The following is an 18,052-nucleotide window of genomic DNA, read 5'->3' as shown; positions in this document are numbered from 1 at the left end:
CCTCAGAGTGGAGAAGGATAGATGTAAAGCCATAAGATTGTCTGTGGTAGTTTTCCACCACCTGTGTCTCAGCTGAAGCCAGAACTCTTCCTTTTTCTTTGAGCACTCTACCGCCTCACTGAAGGATACCCAGACTGTGGTATTCATCTGAAAGAAGCCATGGCCGTATTGCTGCTGGCTTTGATTGTATCAGGATCCGGCCATGCAAACCTCTTTGGCCAGATTGGAAGGCTCATGCTGTCCGCCCTAACACAGAAGCCTGACTTCATGCTTCTCACAGTTGTTACAGAGCTGTGCATCTGCACAGACTATGTGAAGCGTACAAAATGCTTTATTTCTATTCCCTAAGAGTCAGGATGTGGATTTAAACCACTTACTCCTACCCTCTGTCCACTTCTATCTCTGCCGATTTTTCTCCAAGACTGAAACCTTGGCTTCCAGGCACAGAGCTGCCAGCTCTGTCAGCAGTCACTTCTCCTCAGCAGTTTCTCCTGAGTGGAGCCTGCTCATTTGCAACAATTTAAATTCTACTACAGGATTTTTATTTTCTTACTGTCCCATTCAAAGGAAAGGCTAAATCATCTTGTCAGAGATCTGGAACTTTCTAGGCATCCATATTCATCAGGAATTCAAAATCCTGACATCAGAGAACAATAGCTCTGGGTTATTTCTTTTTAAAGAAAAAAATACTACCTACATGATTTCCCTGGGAGAAATCTACTTTTATTCAAGACGACAGAAACATATTTGAAAGGTTATATTACGCAGCTATACCTTTTTCCGTAAATGACAATATGTGTACACCCAGGTTATATGCAAAAGCAACAGATGAGCTTGCCAGTTCAGTGGAGGAAGTCGCAACTATGTTAATAGAACTAATAGAAGTTTCAAATAGTAGCAGTTCCGCTCTGCCTTCACTCCAAGATATAAATCAGAACAACCAGAACAGACCCAGCTGTTTTCAAATGGCAACTGAAAAATGAATTTCTCCTCTCCCATTACTACTGTTCTGTATAACAGCTTCCAAATCACACAGTGTACAACTAGTATCCAATATTCTCAAAGATCATTAGAATAAAGCCTACCCTTACCTGTTTTAATGTCCTCTCCATATCAATTCCTTGACCCCATGGGGCTGCAGGGTTAGCAAGACAATCACCAGCATTTCCTCTCCTTGAAATATCAATTTTCTGTCTTCTGAGATTACGGAAAGTTTCAGCCATCACAAGTACTCCGTCATATGTTAATGCAGATGTATACTAAATAGATGGACAAACATACCACTTTGGAGTTGTCATGTCTTTACAAAAATAATCTCTCTCAGATATTTCTGGTTTGATTCGTTATGCAGCAGTTTCTACATCTTCATTTAGAAGAAAACTCTCCTCAAAATCAAAAGCAATTTTGTCTAAGGAACAAATGCAGGACCGAGAAGAGTACATTTCAGTAGCTCCACCTTCAAAACTGTATTTCTTAGGGGCAGAGAAATCTGCCTCTGAAGAATTATTAAAAGAAACAAATTAAACTGGAGATATCCAAGTCTTAATTTTTTTTTCCAGTTGTCTTGTACATTAGGGAATAACACCACCCACCCAACTTACTCAAAAGAAAAGAAAGAAACAGTAACTCACTGAGAAAATGTAACTGAAAAAATCATGGATATCGAGCAGATATCCAGACTATTGGAATTGTTAAGAATGATTAAGGGTATGTTCTTCCTATTTGAAAACCATGCTGTCTCTCTGAACGACATAGAGCACTGAACAGTCTGTGTTTCCACAGTAACTACAGTAACTGCTTTAGGTTGAGAACATGCCAAATGAAAAGTGTAGAGCAAGTCTTCAACAGATGTTAGCATGGAGCCACACAAACCCAGCGGCATTTTCTCAGTGTGGTCCTCTGATGAACATACTGCACCAGGAAAAATTGTTCACATGCCTAGGGCTGCTACTGATACACCCTGTAACTTCCAAAATTTAAATTCACTTATTCAAATATAATTTCCTTTCATTCTTTTGTCTTGCATATTATAAACTCCTTGGGACACGGTTTATCTTTAGAATCTCAAATTTTGGTTATCCATAGGTGAATTATGTGCGACTCAGACTAATCATGCTGACTTCTCAGAAGGAGGCAGCACAACCCTGTTCATCTGGCAAGCAGTTCTATCAGCTAATTTCCTCCTGTCACCAGTACCTGGGGATGTCTGCACTCCATAGCCCACACCATCCTTGGTTTTTTTCATCCAGAACATAAATTTCTTGTATATTCACCGAATTATATAGCTATGCTTTGTATTATCCATGTTGATACTTTCTCTAGACTTTGCCAACCTACCTCTCTCCCAGTCAAGGGAGGGCTGATTGCTTATCTCTGCACAGTGCCCAGCACAAAGGAGCCCAGTTTCAACTAGGTCTGATACGCATTAGTACATATAATAACAGAACTATTTTGATGAAGTCATACCTATAGCTATACTGTGATTTGCCTGCCAAGAAAATTATAGGTAAGAGAAATATTCTGTTATCCATCTGTAAGGGATTAGGATAGAGGAACACTGAGATGTAATTTCACTGTAAGATCATGCCTGAAAGTGATTACTACACTAGGTTTCGAGGTGGATAGGATTTCCAGGGAAAACTCCAAATGAAAATTTAAGGGTAGTAAACTTACAATTGTGGTTATATCTCACAGACAGAAGAATGCAGCTGTCAGGAAAGCTCTGCACTCTAAGTGAATCTAGATAATTAGACCAATTCATGCACAATTGGTTGAAATTCAGTTGTCAGTTAAGCATTTGACCTTTAATTCCTGTCAGTAAAGGGGTGAAATTGGAGAATAAGTGACAAATGACATTAAAGTACATCAGTGAAATGTGTTGCAGTTTGTGTTTCTATCATACAATCATAAGGATAGGCGTAATTAGTTGCCAGTAATAGTAAGATCAACTGCCTTCTCTGCCTAAATATTAAGGTCTTCATTCATGTATTCCACAATGTTAATCAGAAATTAGAACACTTGAGTGATATCTTTGATAGTGCTTCATATCAACCAGTACCTTTGGTGGGGTCTCAGATCCTGGGTATTCTCTCTGGTCCAGCTTCTTCCAGCGCTGCATCAGCTTAGTTACCATTGGGGTACTGAAATCTACTAGCTGAAATCCAGTCACATTGGCTCCTCCATGCATAAATCTCTCCAGAGAAATATCTTTGAATCCCTAGAAAATCAATTTAAGATTTTGTATGTCCTTGTACAGCACTGCAGGTCCAATCTGTTCTAGGTCAGCAATGCAGCACAAAGAATGCACAGCAGCAGGTTTCCATTAGAAGTCAAGACTTAAAACCAGAGAATTATGTTAAACCTTTGTTGATGATTTCCATTTGTGTAATAAAGAATGAAACAAAACCAAGAAATAAATTTCCCACATTATTGCTAGGGTGGTCTTGACAGCTGAGCAACACATTGCTGGGAACAGCAGACAGTTTTTGAAGAAATGCCTTCGGCGCATCAGCTGAAGAGTGCCTGCAGAATATTAAAGCCCTAATCCAATTTCCATCAAAGTTGGCAGATTTGAATGAGCACTGTACTAGTGCTTTAACCAATATATCCCCGTTTCTTTGCATGTTTGCAAAATGAACAACACTATTCTGTAAATATATTTATTCCAGAATTCACTGTTTAGGCTGAAGGTGTCTGAGATAATGAGGTAATAAAACAGACATTAGGAGGCAGAGACAGTCCATGCAGATCTCACTGTTAGTGCAAGGAAAACCACATTAGAACCACACTTTTGTGAAATAGGATGGTGGTAGCTCTCAGATCTGCTATACATTGAATGACCCCCAACACTGAAAGAAAAAAATGAAGTACATATTCTTCCTGACTTAGTAGTTTCTCAGGCTAATCTGTTCAGCACTTAAAAAGACAGATTCTTTAGTAAAATTTGCCTTTAGAGACATAACTGAACTTCGAGAAACTGCATAATGCAAACTGCTAAAGCAAGCTAAGAAGCAAGCGTGAATCCTTCTGCTCCTTTCCTAGCTGCTATGTTTAATGCTAATTCAGAGGTATCTTACTTTTATTTTCTTAAATTCCTCTGATTGCCATTTATCAGTGCAAACAGAAGTGTATTCTCACACAACTTAAAAAAGAAAGATTTAGGAAGAAATAATTGTAGGGTACTGACCCAATATATTTGGGAAAAAAACTGTTAAGGACAGAGATTTGATTCATGTGCTAAAGGACACTGACAGTAAATAGAAAAGGTGACACATCAGGCAGTCACATTACCCAAATTATTGAACAGCCAGCAGATAGCAATGTGTGCCCCTGCTGAAGCAGATGAGTAGATGTGCCTGTCTCCACTGTATATCCCACTAGCAGTTCACTGCACTATCTGGTTCCTTGTTTACAGCAACTATTTTGCATGGGAAAAGTTACTTGGGGAACTATACATCTGTAATGCTGAAAATCTAATTTCTAAGACCTAAGAGAATAGACATGTCTCATTTAAAACACCTGAGGTCTTAAAAATAATCTGAAGTGATATTAAGGTACAAATACTGCAAAGCACAAGAAAATATTTCATGTCAACTAAAATTCCTCAAGGGAAGAGTAAAAAGAAAACAATTTAAAGCATACATTAGACTCTGTCCTACACTCACTGTGCTTGGCCAGGCAGGTATTTTTGCTTAAAGAACAGATAACTTTAATAATGAAATATTGCATTTACTCTTTCTGTGCCCTCTTCTGAACATTATCTGTGTGAATGTGTAGTTTAGACTTAGAGTGAAAACACTGAACTAGTAACTTGACTGGAAAAAGCTGATCTTACAGCAAAATGAATGTTCCCTGGAGAATGCAGAAAAGTTACCTCAAGAATTGTTATGTTAGTAATATTAAAAAGGTGAGTCAAATATCATAGTGTAGTTCTGTAAATTCTAATTCAGCCACAAGATACACTTAGCAGTCCTTTACGCTACATTGATTTTGATAAATTTAAGAGAGTAACATTGTGCCCTTCTGGTCTAGATGACTGTAACAACAAAACCAAGTTATTTTACGGGTCTCAAAGAATGTATTATGTGCAACCACATATTAGTGACAAATGGCAAATGTTGTGTGAAATGCTATAACTTACAAGTAAAACTGAGTGTTTCACTTACCGAGCAGGGGTATAATTCTAGAAAAGTATCTTACCAGGTTGGCAACAATATAATGGTATCCTTTAACATGCTTTCCCACACTCACGATCTGTGGGAGAGAAATAAGAAAGAAAAAAGAAAAAAAACAATGTCATACTGTTTTCTCTAGAAAGGTGTTTTCATAGCCAGATGGATATAAATTCTGAAATATATAACATCAGTAATATAAAGTTGAGAGTCTTTCTCCAGTAAGGTAGCTATAACTTTCCAGGTGCTTAATCATGGGAAAAAGTTAAAATGAAAGTGAGTAGAGTAATGAACTGGTAATCTGAGTGTCTTCCATATGATTGAAAATGTTACTGTAGTATACTATTCTATCAATTAGAGAAATTATCTATGGGATACGAGTTCAGAAGGAGGAGATCACACATTAGCTAGAAAGTCTGCCCACTGATGTACTTTTCATTTTAAGTAAGTGCAGAATTGATGAATTAACCTGGATTTTCATCTCTTGGGATCAAAGCTGTTTGTCCCTAAGGTAGTTGAGTACTACAACTGTTATTCAGCTCTCAGGAATATTCTAAAGACTTTGGGAACAGGCATGAGCAAGGACAGAGCATGAACAGACAGCAAGGCTGCATTTAAGTGTTTAACCAAAATATAACATCAAGTGATGCAAAAATGGAATGACCATGATGTGCAGCCGCTACAGTCCTGGTATGGCAAGATCAACAACAGGGCTTAGACAAAAGCTATGTCAACCTGGCCTCGTATCAATATTAATGCCATTACTATGATGGATTTCCTCTTATTTAATGTGCTGAAAATAAAATACGAGGAGAGAATATTTTGACAGTAGAAAATGGTGTTAGTTCCATTGCAGACTAAAGCTGTTTTTACTAAATAAACTAACAGTAATACCTGTAACATGCAGCTTGCATTTAATACCAGTAAAGAGTCCTTTTAACCCCTGACCCCAGCTATGACCAGATTGTCACCTTTCATATAAATGAATTGCTTATTTTGGACTCAGTCAAACTCCCACTAAGATCAGTGATTAAATACCCTTGCTACCATTTGCAGGGTGGCAGAGAGCGAGAGGGAGAAATCACACTTTTCCCTATCACCAACATAACACATGTGACGAGGGTGCTCACAAGCCATCTTTCTGCACTGAATTAAAAGGGTCAAATCCCTGCAGGTTCAATGGCTTCAGTAGCCATGTTATCCCTGACACCAATAATGCTTTTCCATCTGTACTCCTTCAGCAATAAATGGTAACGAAAATGTTTGCCTCCCCATTACAGGGAAACTGATATAGCTTAAAAACTCACTTTTTAAAATAAGTACAGTATCATAGTTTGCATATAAGTGGACTGACAGGATATAAGACATACATGGCATGGTAACTGTGTACCAGATTCTCAGCTTGGGCAAATCATTGCAGCTCCCTTTGAGCTCTTGGAAGTTGATGTAGCTTTGGCAATTAACACTCTTAGTGATCTGTTCCCTGGTTTGGTTTTGTAACACGAATTGTGACGATCATTGCTGCGTATCAGTCAAATAAAACAAGCACATGATCAACCTGTAACCATTGAAGTACGTCAGATATGTGTCCATAGTTCTCACAGTCAAAGTAAGTAAATACTGCAAATGATTAATTTACAATTAAGATTGGCTTCTGTGCTTGTTCCTAGAAAATGCATGTAGATATTGCTGCAGAATTCCTGGATTTGATGTGAACAATACAGAATATTTTTGAAAAAAAATTTTGAATTTTTCAGTGTATTCTCTCAAAACTCATCTCTTAGGGAGAGTGATAAAGGTATGCATTAATGTATCATCTAGTTGCCTAACTTCCTTTATAGTCAGTGGAAAGAGCAGACACTTTGAGGAAGTGATTCATCTTATCCTAAAGCACATGTCTAAAATTAATTAGACAGCTTGTGCCCTGAAAGTGCATATTCTTCTGCACTGACTAGAAAAACAGTTGATGATGATTAGCTCTGATGTAGACACCTACATTTTACATCCCTAACATTAACTGAGCCAAATTTGACCCTAAGACTGTTGATCATGCAGACAGAAAAGGCATCAGAGATGCCAGCTAGGCATCAAAGACAGGCTTTGCCAGTCACATAAGCAGTGATACACCATGAAACTGTGTTCAGTTTTGGGCACCTCAGTACAAGAAAGACATTGAGGTGCTGGAGAGAGCGCAGAGAAGGACAACAAAGATGGTGAAAGGCCTAGAGAATAAGTCTTATGAAGAGCGGCTGAGGGAACTGGGGCTATTTAGTCTTAAGAAAAGAAGGCTGAGGGGAGACCTTGTTGCTCTCTACAGCTACCTGAGAGGACATTGTAGAGAGGTAGGTGCTGGTTGGTCTCTTCTCACAGGTAATTAATGATAGAACAAGAGGGAATGGACTCAAGCTGCACCAGGGTAGGTTTAGGCCTGACATTAGGAAAGAATTTTTCACTGAAGGGGTTGTCAGGCATTGGAATAGGCTGCCCAGGGAGGTGGTGGAGTCACCATCCCTTAATGTGTTTAAAGGTTGTTTAGATGTGGTGCTTGGAGATATGGTTTAGGGGTGTACTTGGTAGAGTAGGGTTGATGGTTGGACTTGATGATCTTAAAGGACTTTTGCAACCTGAATGATTCTATGATTCTATGAAACTGCTAATATGGTAGGTCAGGGTCATGGCAGGTCAAGGAGGACCCTCTGTGTGTGTAACTGTCCTTTTCATTGCTTTGGGATTCTTTGATTCAAAACTGTCCTAGCGCTGGCAACTTGAGTGAGTGGGATCAGATCCATTCCTCCCCGTCATGTAGTACTTCTTTACTTACACCTTCTAAACATTTATTTTTGCTCTGTACACCCACTCTGACTTCTCCTTAATTATTACACACAGTTGCATCTGGCTTTAGTTACAGTGAGAGTTTAAAGTGACCTCAGCTTGCTCAGGGAGATTTTTGGGAAGAAAGTGTTGGGAAGGGTGAACGGATTTGTGACCTCTTTGGCCAAGGATGAGAGCAGGGGAAAGCAGGATGCTGCACTGGCTTTTGTATATTGATTTCCATATTGTAATTCAATGACCAAGGTGGCTAGCACTTAGAATTGGAGCTCTTTTATACCCCTATTCATAAAACTGAAGAAAGTGTTAAATAAGCAACACTGTTCTGAAGAAGAAAGAATATGAAAATACAATCTGCTTCCCAAATTACTATTAACAGGAAAGACAACAAAAGCCATTCCATGTATAATCCAGTAGTCACACTATAACTGAATACTTTCTTTTGGTAAGTGCAACAGGATAGAATCAAAGAAAGTGAAATGTTAAGGCCATTAAGCTATCAAGGTTGTTTCAGAATCTAATGCAACTTTTTTTTTTTCCCAAATATCATTGTATATCTGAGTGTCTGCAGAAGGGCGAACTATGAAAAAAAATAATTTCAGCCTTAGGCTCTATTCATATTACTGAATGCATTTATGTATAAAAAACCTAAAAAGAACAGTATATTGTGATAATTTCTAGTTGCTGATCTACCATACTGCAATTAAGAAAACATCTTGTTCTGATTTCAGTGATTCCAATGACAGTCAAAAATAACTAGAATTATACCACTGACTTTAAAGTGTGGCAAAAGCAGAGCCAGTGAGATCTGAATCCAACTTAGGCTTTAAACACAACTCTGAACTTTCTGACTTTAACATACAATATTGTTCTTTCCATTTAGCTGAACAATAGCCTGGCCTAGGAAATTCAGAAACTATTCCACTATTGAAAAGAAGAGCTACCAGTTTTTGCTTTGATTCTTTTAGGTTTTTTCCCAAGGAGTGGCAAGTTCACTGACTTTAATAAAAACATTTCAAGACTTACATCAGCATCCGGACAGAGAATCAGGCCTCAAGTCATCCTCTGTTCTCTACTACCATGAAATGGATACTGCATATAACTCATTTTAAAAGAACGCTTAACTTCTATAGCATGAAATGTTCCTCATTATGATTTCCAGAAGATGGAGGTCAGTACAGCTGGAGTGAAAAGGACTTATTTTCAGTTAAATCTCTTCAAAGGGTGATAGCTGTGCACTACCAATGGGACTTTAACAAAGGTTTTCCTCTTTGCTATTGTGCCACAATTCCCTCCCTTAAGAAAAAGAACACCTGCAATAAAATGAAGTCTGTCTAACACAATATAAAAAGTGTGGAGACTTGTTAAAGACAGAAGATTGAGACCTGACCTGAAATACTGTGGCAGAAATGGCAATGATATACACCACAACTGAAATGGGATTTTATACAATATCTGAAGTGAGGATAAATCTTTTACAAAGCCATAAAAAAGCAATTGAGAAACAAGCTTAATTTTAACAGCTAGTGCTCGTGAAAGAGCACTGTTGTTGGGGAAAGGGTGGACTGTTAACAGCCTACAGCCACCCGAGAGGATGCTAAAGATGGCAACAAACAAAGCAGAAGCTGCTCCTTACAAATTTCTTTCTCTGTTGTGAAGGCAGGCACTGAGCTGGCACAGCGGTGCACACACCTGCCCAACGCACGGCCGAGCAGAGGGGAAGGATGCTTCCCACATAGTCCCCATGCCCACGACCAGCTGGCAGGGCAGAGCCCTGCACAGCATGTCCAGCTGCCAGGGAAGAAAACCTGGAGAGGTGGCTCAAAGGCCATTAACCACTGACCTGAGCATGGCTGGTTGCTTTCTGCTGCTGCTAAAGTTATTTGCATTCAATGCCTACTCCTGTGAAAAGCTCACTCAGAGCTCAATGGGATATGCAGACTTGCAGGGAAAAAGGAGGCAAGGAAAGAGAGGAAGGGTGTAAGAAGAAGGTCACTTTATAAATCCCTCGAACTATTTGTATTCATCCTTTGTCTTCTACCACCTATTTGTTCTTTCAGTAAGTGAAATAACCTATTTCTCAGGTCCGAACTTCATCGGTTGTGTGGTGCAGTGACAAAATGTGTTTTTATTACTGTGCAGCGTGGGACTATTACTCTGTGCAAAATCCCAGCTGCTTCACAGAAAATGAATGTATGTAGAAAGCTTCTCCTGGCTCTGCAGGGTGAGGAAGATGCTGGTGTTGGTGCTGGCAGCTAGCTGCCTCAAGGAGAAGAGCTATCAGTTTGCATTGACATTGCAGTGTGGCTTAGAAGCCACTCCATAAACCTCTAGGGAATAAAAGGAATGATGAGAAAAAAGGCACTTTGAATCTTCTAACCCCCCTGGGACTAAGGAGAGATACACAGAAGCTGCTACTATGTCCCTGAAGTAGTATAAGTCCAAAAATGCTGCTACTGGCCCAAATTACTGCATGCCATGCACGTACCAAATTCTTTGGTTAATGATTTGCTCCTGTGGTTCTGTGTGAGCAGAACTAAACCTGCATTTTTTTCATACAAATCAAAAAGATAGAGATGAAAACTGGAGACAGTGAAGGCAAGTCCATGCCATTTCTGACTCAAGCGATAAAGAAATTGTCATTATGCAGCTAAACTACATGTAAAAGCAATGTGATCTCTTCATAAATACTTATCTGTATTGTGCCAGTGATCCTTTGTGCCAATGCACTGCTGCATTCATGAAAAACAGGAAAGCACAAGAAATTGTGGATGGATGATTGAGCTAATACTCTGTTTAATCCATGTGTCTGGTTAATTCTGCCTTCCTGGTATGTATTATGTTGTAACTTATTACAGTATTATGTTTTCTTTTATTATCTTAAATTAATTATGCCAGTGATCTAAATATAATTTGCAAAAAAGCCAGTTGCTAGCTTCAGCTAGTAGACACACTGGAAATTAAGACAAGAAAAACCACTTTTTTAAAAACCAGCAAAATTTACAACTTGATCAATTTAGAGAAATTCAGCCCTCAAGTATTACTTTTTCAGGTTTAGCACTCCTGTGGCAAAATATTAAGAACAGACCAAGGAGTGGAATATGTCAGCTTCTGTACTTTTCTCCACTCACACATTTATTTACTTTTATTTTGATGGTAATAATAATAATCATCATCATCATCATCTTGCTGTAACAGCCTGCTCCATTCTACCCATCAGAGAGATTTGGCTTTCAGTGCTAACACATACATGGTACTTTTCAGCTACACATCACAATGGTCTTTAACGCTGAGGAAGCTGAGGATCAGCGATGTCAAACAACACACTGAAAAGCTGAGTTAGTTAGACAGCTGTGAACAGCATCCAAAACACTGTGCAACTACTTCCTTATTGTGGTTGTTAAAATGTATTGTTAGCTATTATTAATTAGAGTTTATTGGCTTGTAATTTTTACAAGATAAGATTAATGATATCAACACTTTCCTATGCGACTTTACATGCATGTTTAATTTTTAACATACAAAGTACAATGTACGTTCTTTTTATTATTATGTATCAATTCAGCTGTGTACATCGAAGCATTAAATACGTGCCAGATGCCGCATAGCAGTTTTCACCTCTGTGTTTAAAGGCAAATACAGCCCTGGATGAGCAGCGAGGCTTGATCTTGCTGATACAGAGCACTGACAGAGCTGAGAAAAGTGGTGCCTGTCTACTGGGAAACATCTCGTTTAGTTCTTACAGGCAGGGGAGGGCAGGGAGCAGGAAAAAAAGACTGGAATCAGCCTGTCTGGTAGACCAGGAGTCAGATTGATGATCTCTGACAGCAAAACTGATTCACTATGAAAATTCAGAAGAAAATGCCACTCACAGTGGACACCTTGGAAGACCTCTAACACAGAGAGCTGAGGTTTGAACGTCATCGGATGGAGATGGGTGGGAGAGGATGGGTGGGAGAGCTGCTACCGTTGCAAAAAGAAAGGAAATCCATTGCCATTCTTGCAGAAAGGAGAAACACTTTTTGCTGAATAGAGTCCTGTGTATGTCCATGTGCACGCGTTTACATATGTATCTCTGTGTACAAATATAGAAACAAACACTGCAAATGTTACTGCATATGAAAAAGCCTGAGAAAACAGAAATTAGGAGTAGCGATATGGTCTTTCAGAAAGAAGTAAACATAAACGTCCTAGGCAAATGCAATTACAGTTAGCTTGTGTTTTTCAGTTTGCTTTACCAAGCTTTGCATGAAGGTCAATATGGAGACACAGTTAAACTCAATTCTTAGTAAAAATCTGCCCAAGAGGAGTATCCAAAATTAAGAAGAAGTAGCAGAGTATTTAGTAGCAGAGCATGAGGAACTAAAATACTGGAGAGAAGCATGTTGCCTGGCTTAGTGAAGGGTTTTTTAGATATGGTCACTTAAAGTAGCAAAGAGGTTGTTCTGATCACCCTGGTATTCCTTCTAGCTGTTTCTGATGCAAGCACATTATGGGTTTGCAACAATCAATACAAGATGACACACAGTTCACTCACTCATAAGGTATTTTTATCTCAAGAGCTGCCTATAGGTGTGCAAACAGAGTAATGAGAAACAAACAAGCTTATCTGTGTAGATCTGTGCTCTATTTTGTGGCTTGACTCTCAGCCTGACTCAACAAACACAGTAGGAAAGGCTGGGTACACACTGGATAGGAACAAGCTTTGCAGGAAAGCTCCTGGGAGTTCTGGTAGACAAGTTTACCATGAGGCAGTCACACACTCTCATGGCAGAGAAAGCCAACAGCCTCTTGAGCTGCACTACCAGCAGGTCAAGGGTGGTGATCCTTCCTCTCTGCTCAGCTCTGATGAGGCACGTCTGAAGTGCTGTGTCCAGTGCTGGGCTGCCCAGTACAAGAGACATGGAGTGGGTGCAGAGAAGGGCCATGAAAGTGATTGAGAGCTTGCAGCATCTGTCATATGAGGAGAAACTGAGAGAGCTGGGACGGTTCAGCCTGGAGAAGAAAAGGCACAGGGAAATCTTAGTAAAATGTATAAATACCTGTTGGGATGGTGCAGGGAAGGGGGTATCTGACCTGTTGGGAGGCGCACAACAATAGGAGAAAAGGCAAAGGACACAGGTTGCAACACAAAAAATTCCAGTTAGATATGAGGAATATTATTTTTTTTACTATGAGGTAGTCAAGTACTGAAACAGGGCATAAAGGGGTTGTGGGATCACCATCCTTGGAGGTGTTCAAAATTTGATGGGATGAGTAACCTGATCTAAGCTTGCCCCCTTGAGAAGCAGGAATGTCCGGTTGACCTTTGGGCGTCACTTCCAACCCCAATTATTCTGTTACTCTGGAGAATGCAGCTGTTCATGTCAGTACTTTAGTGTTTGAATTTCAAAACTGGGTCTAAAATCTGCCTATAAACGAATTTCAGAGCTCTAAGACTCCAGTCTTTTTTTCTGGTACTTTATTTGCTCTGCAGTGTTTAATATGTCCTGACAATGAGAATTCTGGCAGAAAAAGAAATGGGGGACCCTAACTGTTAACTTCCAACTTCAGCATTTCATGCTTTTGAAAGCTTCCTTACATAATTTTAAATGTCCTTTTGATATAGATTAATAGCAAAAAGAAAAAAAAAAAACAATGAAAGGCCAAAAGAAAAGGGGTAAAGTATTTACAGTTAACAAAACTATCCGTCACTATCTAAATGATTCTTATATTACACTTTTCAGCCTAATTGCAAAATCTGTTTGGAGCATTGAATTCATTGTAGATCTGAACACATCTCTGAGCACTGAACATCCTGTAAGTAATAGCTGTGAGATCAGCTATGGCTGAGCAAATGACAGTCTGCTTCTCTAGTAATAAGTGTTATTAGTGTCTGAAGAAGTAAAAAGAGCAAATATGATGGTTGAACAAATAATGTTTCACTAAAATCTTCACAATGATTTTCTGTGCTCTTCAAATCTGACCACAATTTCATCGCTTTATTACACTTCACTCTTGCTTGCAAGTTAGCAAACAAAGAAATGACAAAAGAAATCTATGACATGTATTTACTGAAGGAAAATTATACCAACTAACTATATGCAAGTAAAACTTAGAAGAGAGTGAAATGACATTTCCTTAAATGTGTGTGTCTTGCTGCATTTTTTTAGTACTCTTTCCTACGGAAATCATATTTGTGCTACTGACCTGTCTGTGTGTCTCTTTATCAGTTTTCCAGTAAAATATTTTTTAACACATTCGGCAATTTCAGATATATTTGAAAGGAAGACAATGCCTCTAAGAGTTTGTCCAAGACATCTAGGACATCTAAGACATTAAGTCCATACAGTCCTTATTGATACTGGCCGCTGAGTGGAGAAGCGACCCATTTGGTTTTGTCGCCAAAGGAATAAGAAGCACCCAAACGTTACACTGCCCATCTGACAGCTACTAGTCAGCACATGGGTACTGGCAACTTGCACGTATTTCTAGATTAGCCATAGTAAATGCTATTTCCTGCTTGCTCAGTTCACTTTTGGGAAGAAGAGTTTTACGGTTCTGGTGGTAGCAGGGGTCTAAGAGAAAAACAACGCCCACAAAGACCAAGGGGGTATCTGTCTTCACATCTTGCAGTTTTAGTAATTCTAAACACTGCTTCATCCAGCTATGTGTAGCTTCTGGATTGCTTCAGATTGTACTGATACAAATTAAGCAATGAATAAATACTAATGAGAATAAAATAATACAAGAATAAAAATAGTAAATATAACATTAAATATATAATAAGATTAAAGTAATGATTTTCTAATTTTGTTACATACACCCTTCATCCTTAGGCTGACTGGACTTGGTGAATTTTGGTGAATAAGCCAGAAATTAAAATAGATACACTATTTTAGAATGCAGGGAGAAAAATAAAATTAAAAGAAGGAGTAAGAAAAGAAGGAAAACTAGTGAAAAGTGAGAGAAACACATGGGCCTGATTCTTGCTGTGCCATGTGCAGTAAATGACTACTGGACTGTTCAGGCGCTGTACTGCTTGCTGCCAGTATTAGCGAATTAGCTGGTAGGAAATGGAAATCACAATGTTACAGTGTGTTTCAAGTATTCATTTTGTCTTAAGCAGAAAGTTTTTTGTATTAAATTCAGGGGAGCACTTCAGAAATACAATTTGGAAAGAAAAGACACACAAGTAGAGAATTTTCCATCTCTTTCACAGACTTTCATCCTTTGATTCAAACAGAATATTTTTTGTGCTTTTAAAAGACCACCTGCTGAAAGTGTCATGAAAAAAGGGATGTTGATAAACAAGGACATAACGGTCCTTGACAGAAGAATATGAATCACTAGAAGTGCATTCTGCTATATAAGCTATATCTGTTATATAAAACTGTGGAGATGTCTTTTTATCTTTCTGTGTCTTTGTTTTAGCTCCTTTTTTCTACCTTGTCCAGGTAAGCTGGAAAGGTAATGGTAAAAACAATCTCTATTTTCATGCATGTAGGAAAATAGGGGTTTATCTCTGTTTCTAGTCACTTATGCAACTCAAATAAAGGACTACCATAGTTTATTTTTTTAATTAAAAGCATGTGGCATATTTTTATTATGGCTGTGTGCAAACAGGTGAAACAAAGAGCCAGATAAGTAATCTGGGGAGACATGCCATCAGATTTAGCGAGATCACTTATGAGGTTGTAGAAAACATTCTATTAGCATAACGAGTCCTTGATAATTGTTAAGAGTAGATGTGCTTTCTCCAAAATGGAAACACACTTTCTGGAAGTTCTGGGGAAAGCTGACATGAAATAGATCTTCATAAAAACATATAATCACAGAATGGTTTGAGTTGTAAGGGACCTTAAAGATCGTCTATTTCTACCCCTGCCCACCTTGGGCAAGGGTACCTTCCATCTTCATTCTACTGCTTTTGCTGCTACTGCACAGGACTGAAACACACTGTTTTGGGGTTATTTCTGGGGATGAGCAGCAGTGGTCATGTTAAGCACTGCATCCCCTTGTGTCAAGGACTGTGGTGCTACCCAAAGCATCAGCGCTGCCTAGGCTGCCCTGAGAGGCCACAGCAAGGGAGCAGTCCATGCCCAGAGCCACACCACCCCCAGCCATACACCAGGTCTACACTGGTAAATTAAAACGGGTGAGGATCTGCTTGCCCTCCCCAAAGGAAAGTCATGTGCACTACTTAAAGTGGGCAAACAAACACTTATGGCAAAAGTCTTGATGTTTGTGGTCTGTCTTTCAGAGCTCGGGATTGCAGGATTGCTCTGCCAGAGGACTGTAAAGGAGGTAACAAAAAGGTTTTCCTGGTTATGGCTGCTGTAAGGTATCAAGGAGGTGGGGTGTTCTTTCACCATTCTAAAAATAAAGCCTAAAAAAGAGCTAAAATTATCTTTGTATGCTTAAGTTACAGCAGATTCTCGAGAGTAGGTGGAGATCTACTGACTCAGATAGGCTGAAGATGCTGTCTGTCTTACTGATGAATCAAAGCAACAGCTCTGTGACCCTGCAGAAATGGATGTCTTGCTCCTGTACTGTGTTTAAAAAGGGCTTTGAGCTGAGCCATGCCGATTGGCACTAACATAGAAACAAAGAAAATGTTTTGAATCACCCCAAAATATCTCTGGTTGCCACTGGAGACTGTACGGTCTTGTGTGGGTGAGCATGATCAAAGAAGAGGAGCATAGCTTTATTAAGAAAACCACCACAGTCTTGTAAGTCTTGGCATAGCCTTGAGAGGTAGGATCTGAAACCTTTTCTGAGGCTAAGACAGTCAGGGGCAATCCAAGCAAATCGGATATAAACACTTCTGTGCAGGCTGAATGCATCTCTGGAATTTAATGCTGGCCCTACTCTCCCTTTCTAGAAAGGAAATCTGAAAATGAAACCCCATCTCTCTATAGTTCACCCTTAAAAGAAGTATGGGTTTGGCCCTTGCCCAAAACATTAACCTCACCACAGCAACATAAAAACCTGAAAGAAAGATCACATAATGAAAAATGTACATCCTGGGCTGTGTACACGGGGAGTCTGCATTTCACATACGTCACTGGGTTCCAGAAGACAAATTTTCCCTGAAGACAAGCCTCAGGTACGGAGTGTGGAGGCAGCTTCTACACACACCAAGGCACATAGAAAGGAGAAAATAAATGAGAAAAGCTAATGAACTAAGAAAAATACAGCAGACAAAAAGAAATAGAAAATGGTAAGATTGAAGTTGCACAAGAAATGAGGCAACAGCAAGGTGCTGTTTTTTTTTTTTATCAGCTGGCAGCTGGGAGAGGACAGCAAACAAAAGACATCGGGTCAGATAAATGGGCACCAGGTATGGGCAGGGCAGCAGTGCATAAACTCACTTTTTGAACACAGCCAGTGAAAAAGCCTCCAGTTTTCACTGCTTAAGGTCCACAGTTATGAGAAGTGTGAATGTGTATATATAATGGGCAGCCACTTGAGAAGAAACCCACAGGCCCACAAGCCCTTCATTAGCATAGATTTAAGGGCAAAGCACTTTGAGTTACGGTCTCATTACTGAGATTTAATTACTTTTCCTAAATGTTCTGCAGAACATTTACTTGTATATTGCAAAGTATTACAGTATAGTCACAACTTAGGCTCTCAATTACAGGAGAACTAGGCAAGAAAGAAGTTAATTAGAGTCACTGAAGCTTAATCAATTCCTCTGTGTATGCAGGGAAGAGCACGCCAACTTTTAGTCCATTTGTGAAGCCACCTTACCTGTTATTAAAGCCTTCATGCAAAGGGAAAAAGTCAATGGTTGATATTTTAAAATGGCTGTTATTTTACATTTTCTACATGGGGCTAGATTCTTTTTGCTTCAATTGCATTTTTGGCAGACTAAATGTTTTTGTGTCCGAGACTGTTTCTAACTGCCCATCCTTAAGCAGCACTTGATCTCTGATGGCAAAATACTTCATTCTGGAGCCCCAAATCAGCACCCCAGGCCTACTTGTAGGTCAGTCTGTTCAGGAAGACCAGGACCTTCCCAATGCAGAGTAAAGTTGCAGCTCTTCTGTATACTCTGTCTAGCCTGG

General features: G+C 39.3%; 1 protein-coding gene across 9 annotated transcripts in view; it reads right to left on the bottom strand.

The window, feature by feature from the left end:
* GRIA4 (glutamate ionotropic receptor AMPA type subunit 4) overlaps positions 1 to 18,052 on the bottom strand; it is a 242,057-nt gene that overhangs the window by 74,429 nt on the left and 149,576 nt on the right. For all 9 annotated transcript variants that reach the window (XM_086481766.1, XM_086481765.1, XM_086481770.1 and 6 more), the window contains exons 5-7: positions 5,200 to 5,253; positions 3,059 to 3,217; positions 1,092 to 1,259 (exon numbers count right to left, since the gene is read on the bottom strand). In XM_086481766.1, coding sequence (XP_086337892.1) covers positions 1,092 to 1,259; positions 3,059 to 3,217; positions 5,200 to 5,253 — 381 coding nt within the window. The remainder of the gene's footprint in view (positions 1 to 1,091; positions 1,260 to 3,058; positions 3,218 to 5,199; positions 5,254 to 18,052) is intronic.

This window comes from Leptosomus discolor, chromosome 1, assembly GCF_034619465.1.
Source record: "Leptosomus discolor isolate bLepDis1 chromosome 1, bLepDis1.hap2, whole genome shotgun sequence".
NCBI lineage: Eukaryota > Metazoa > Chordata > Aves > Leptosomiformes > Leptosomidae > Leptosomus > Leptosomus discolor.
The sequence above is the reverse complement of the archived record's forward strand: the minus strand, read 5'-3'. Positions and strand labels throughout refer to the sequence as shown.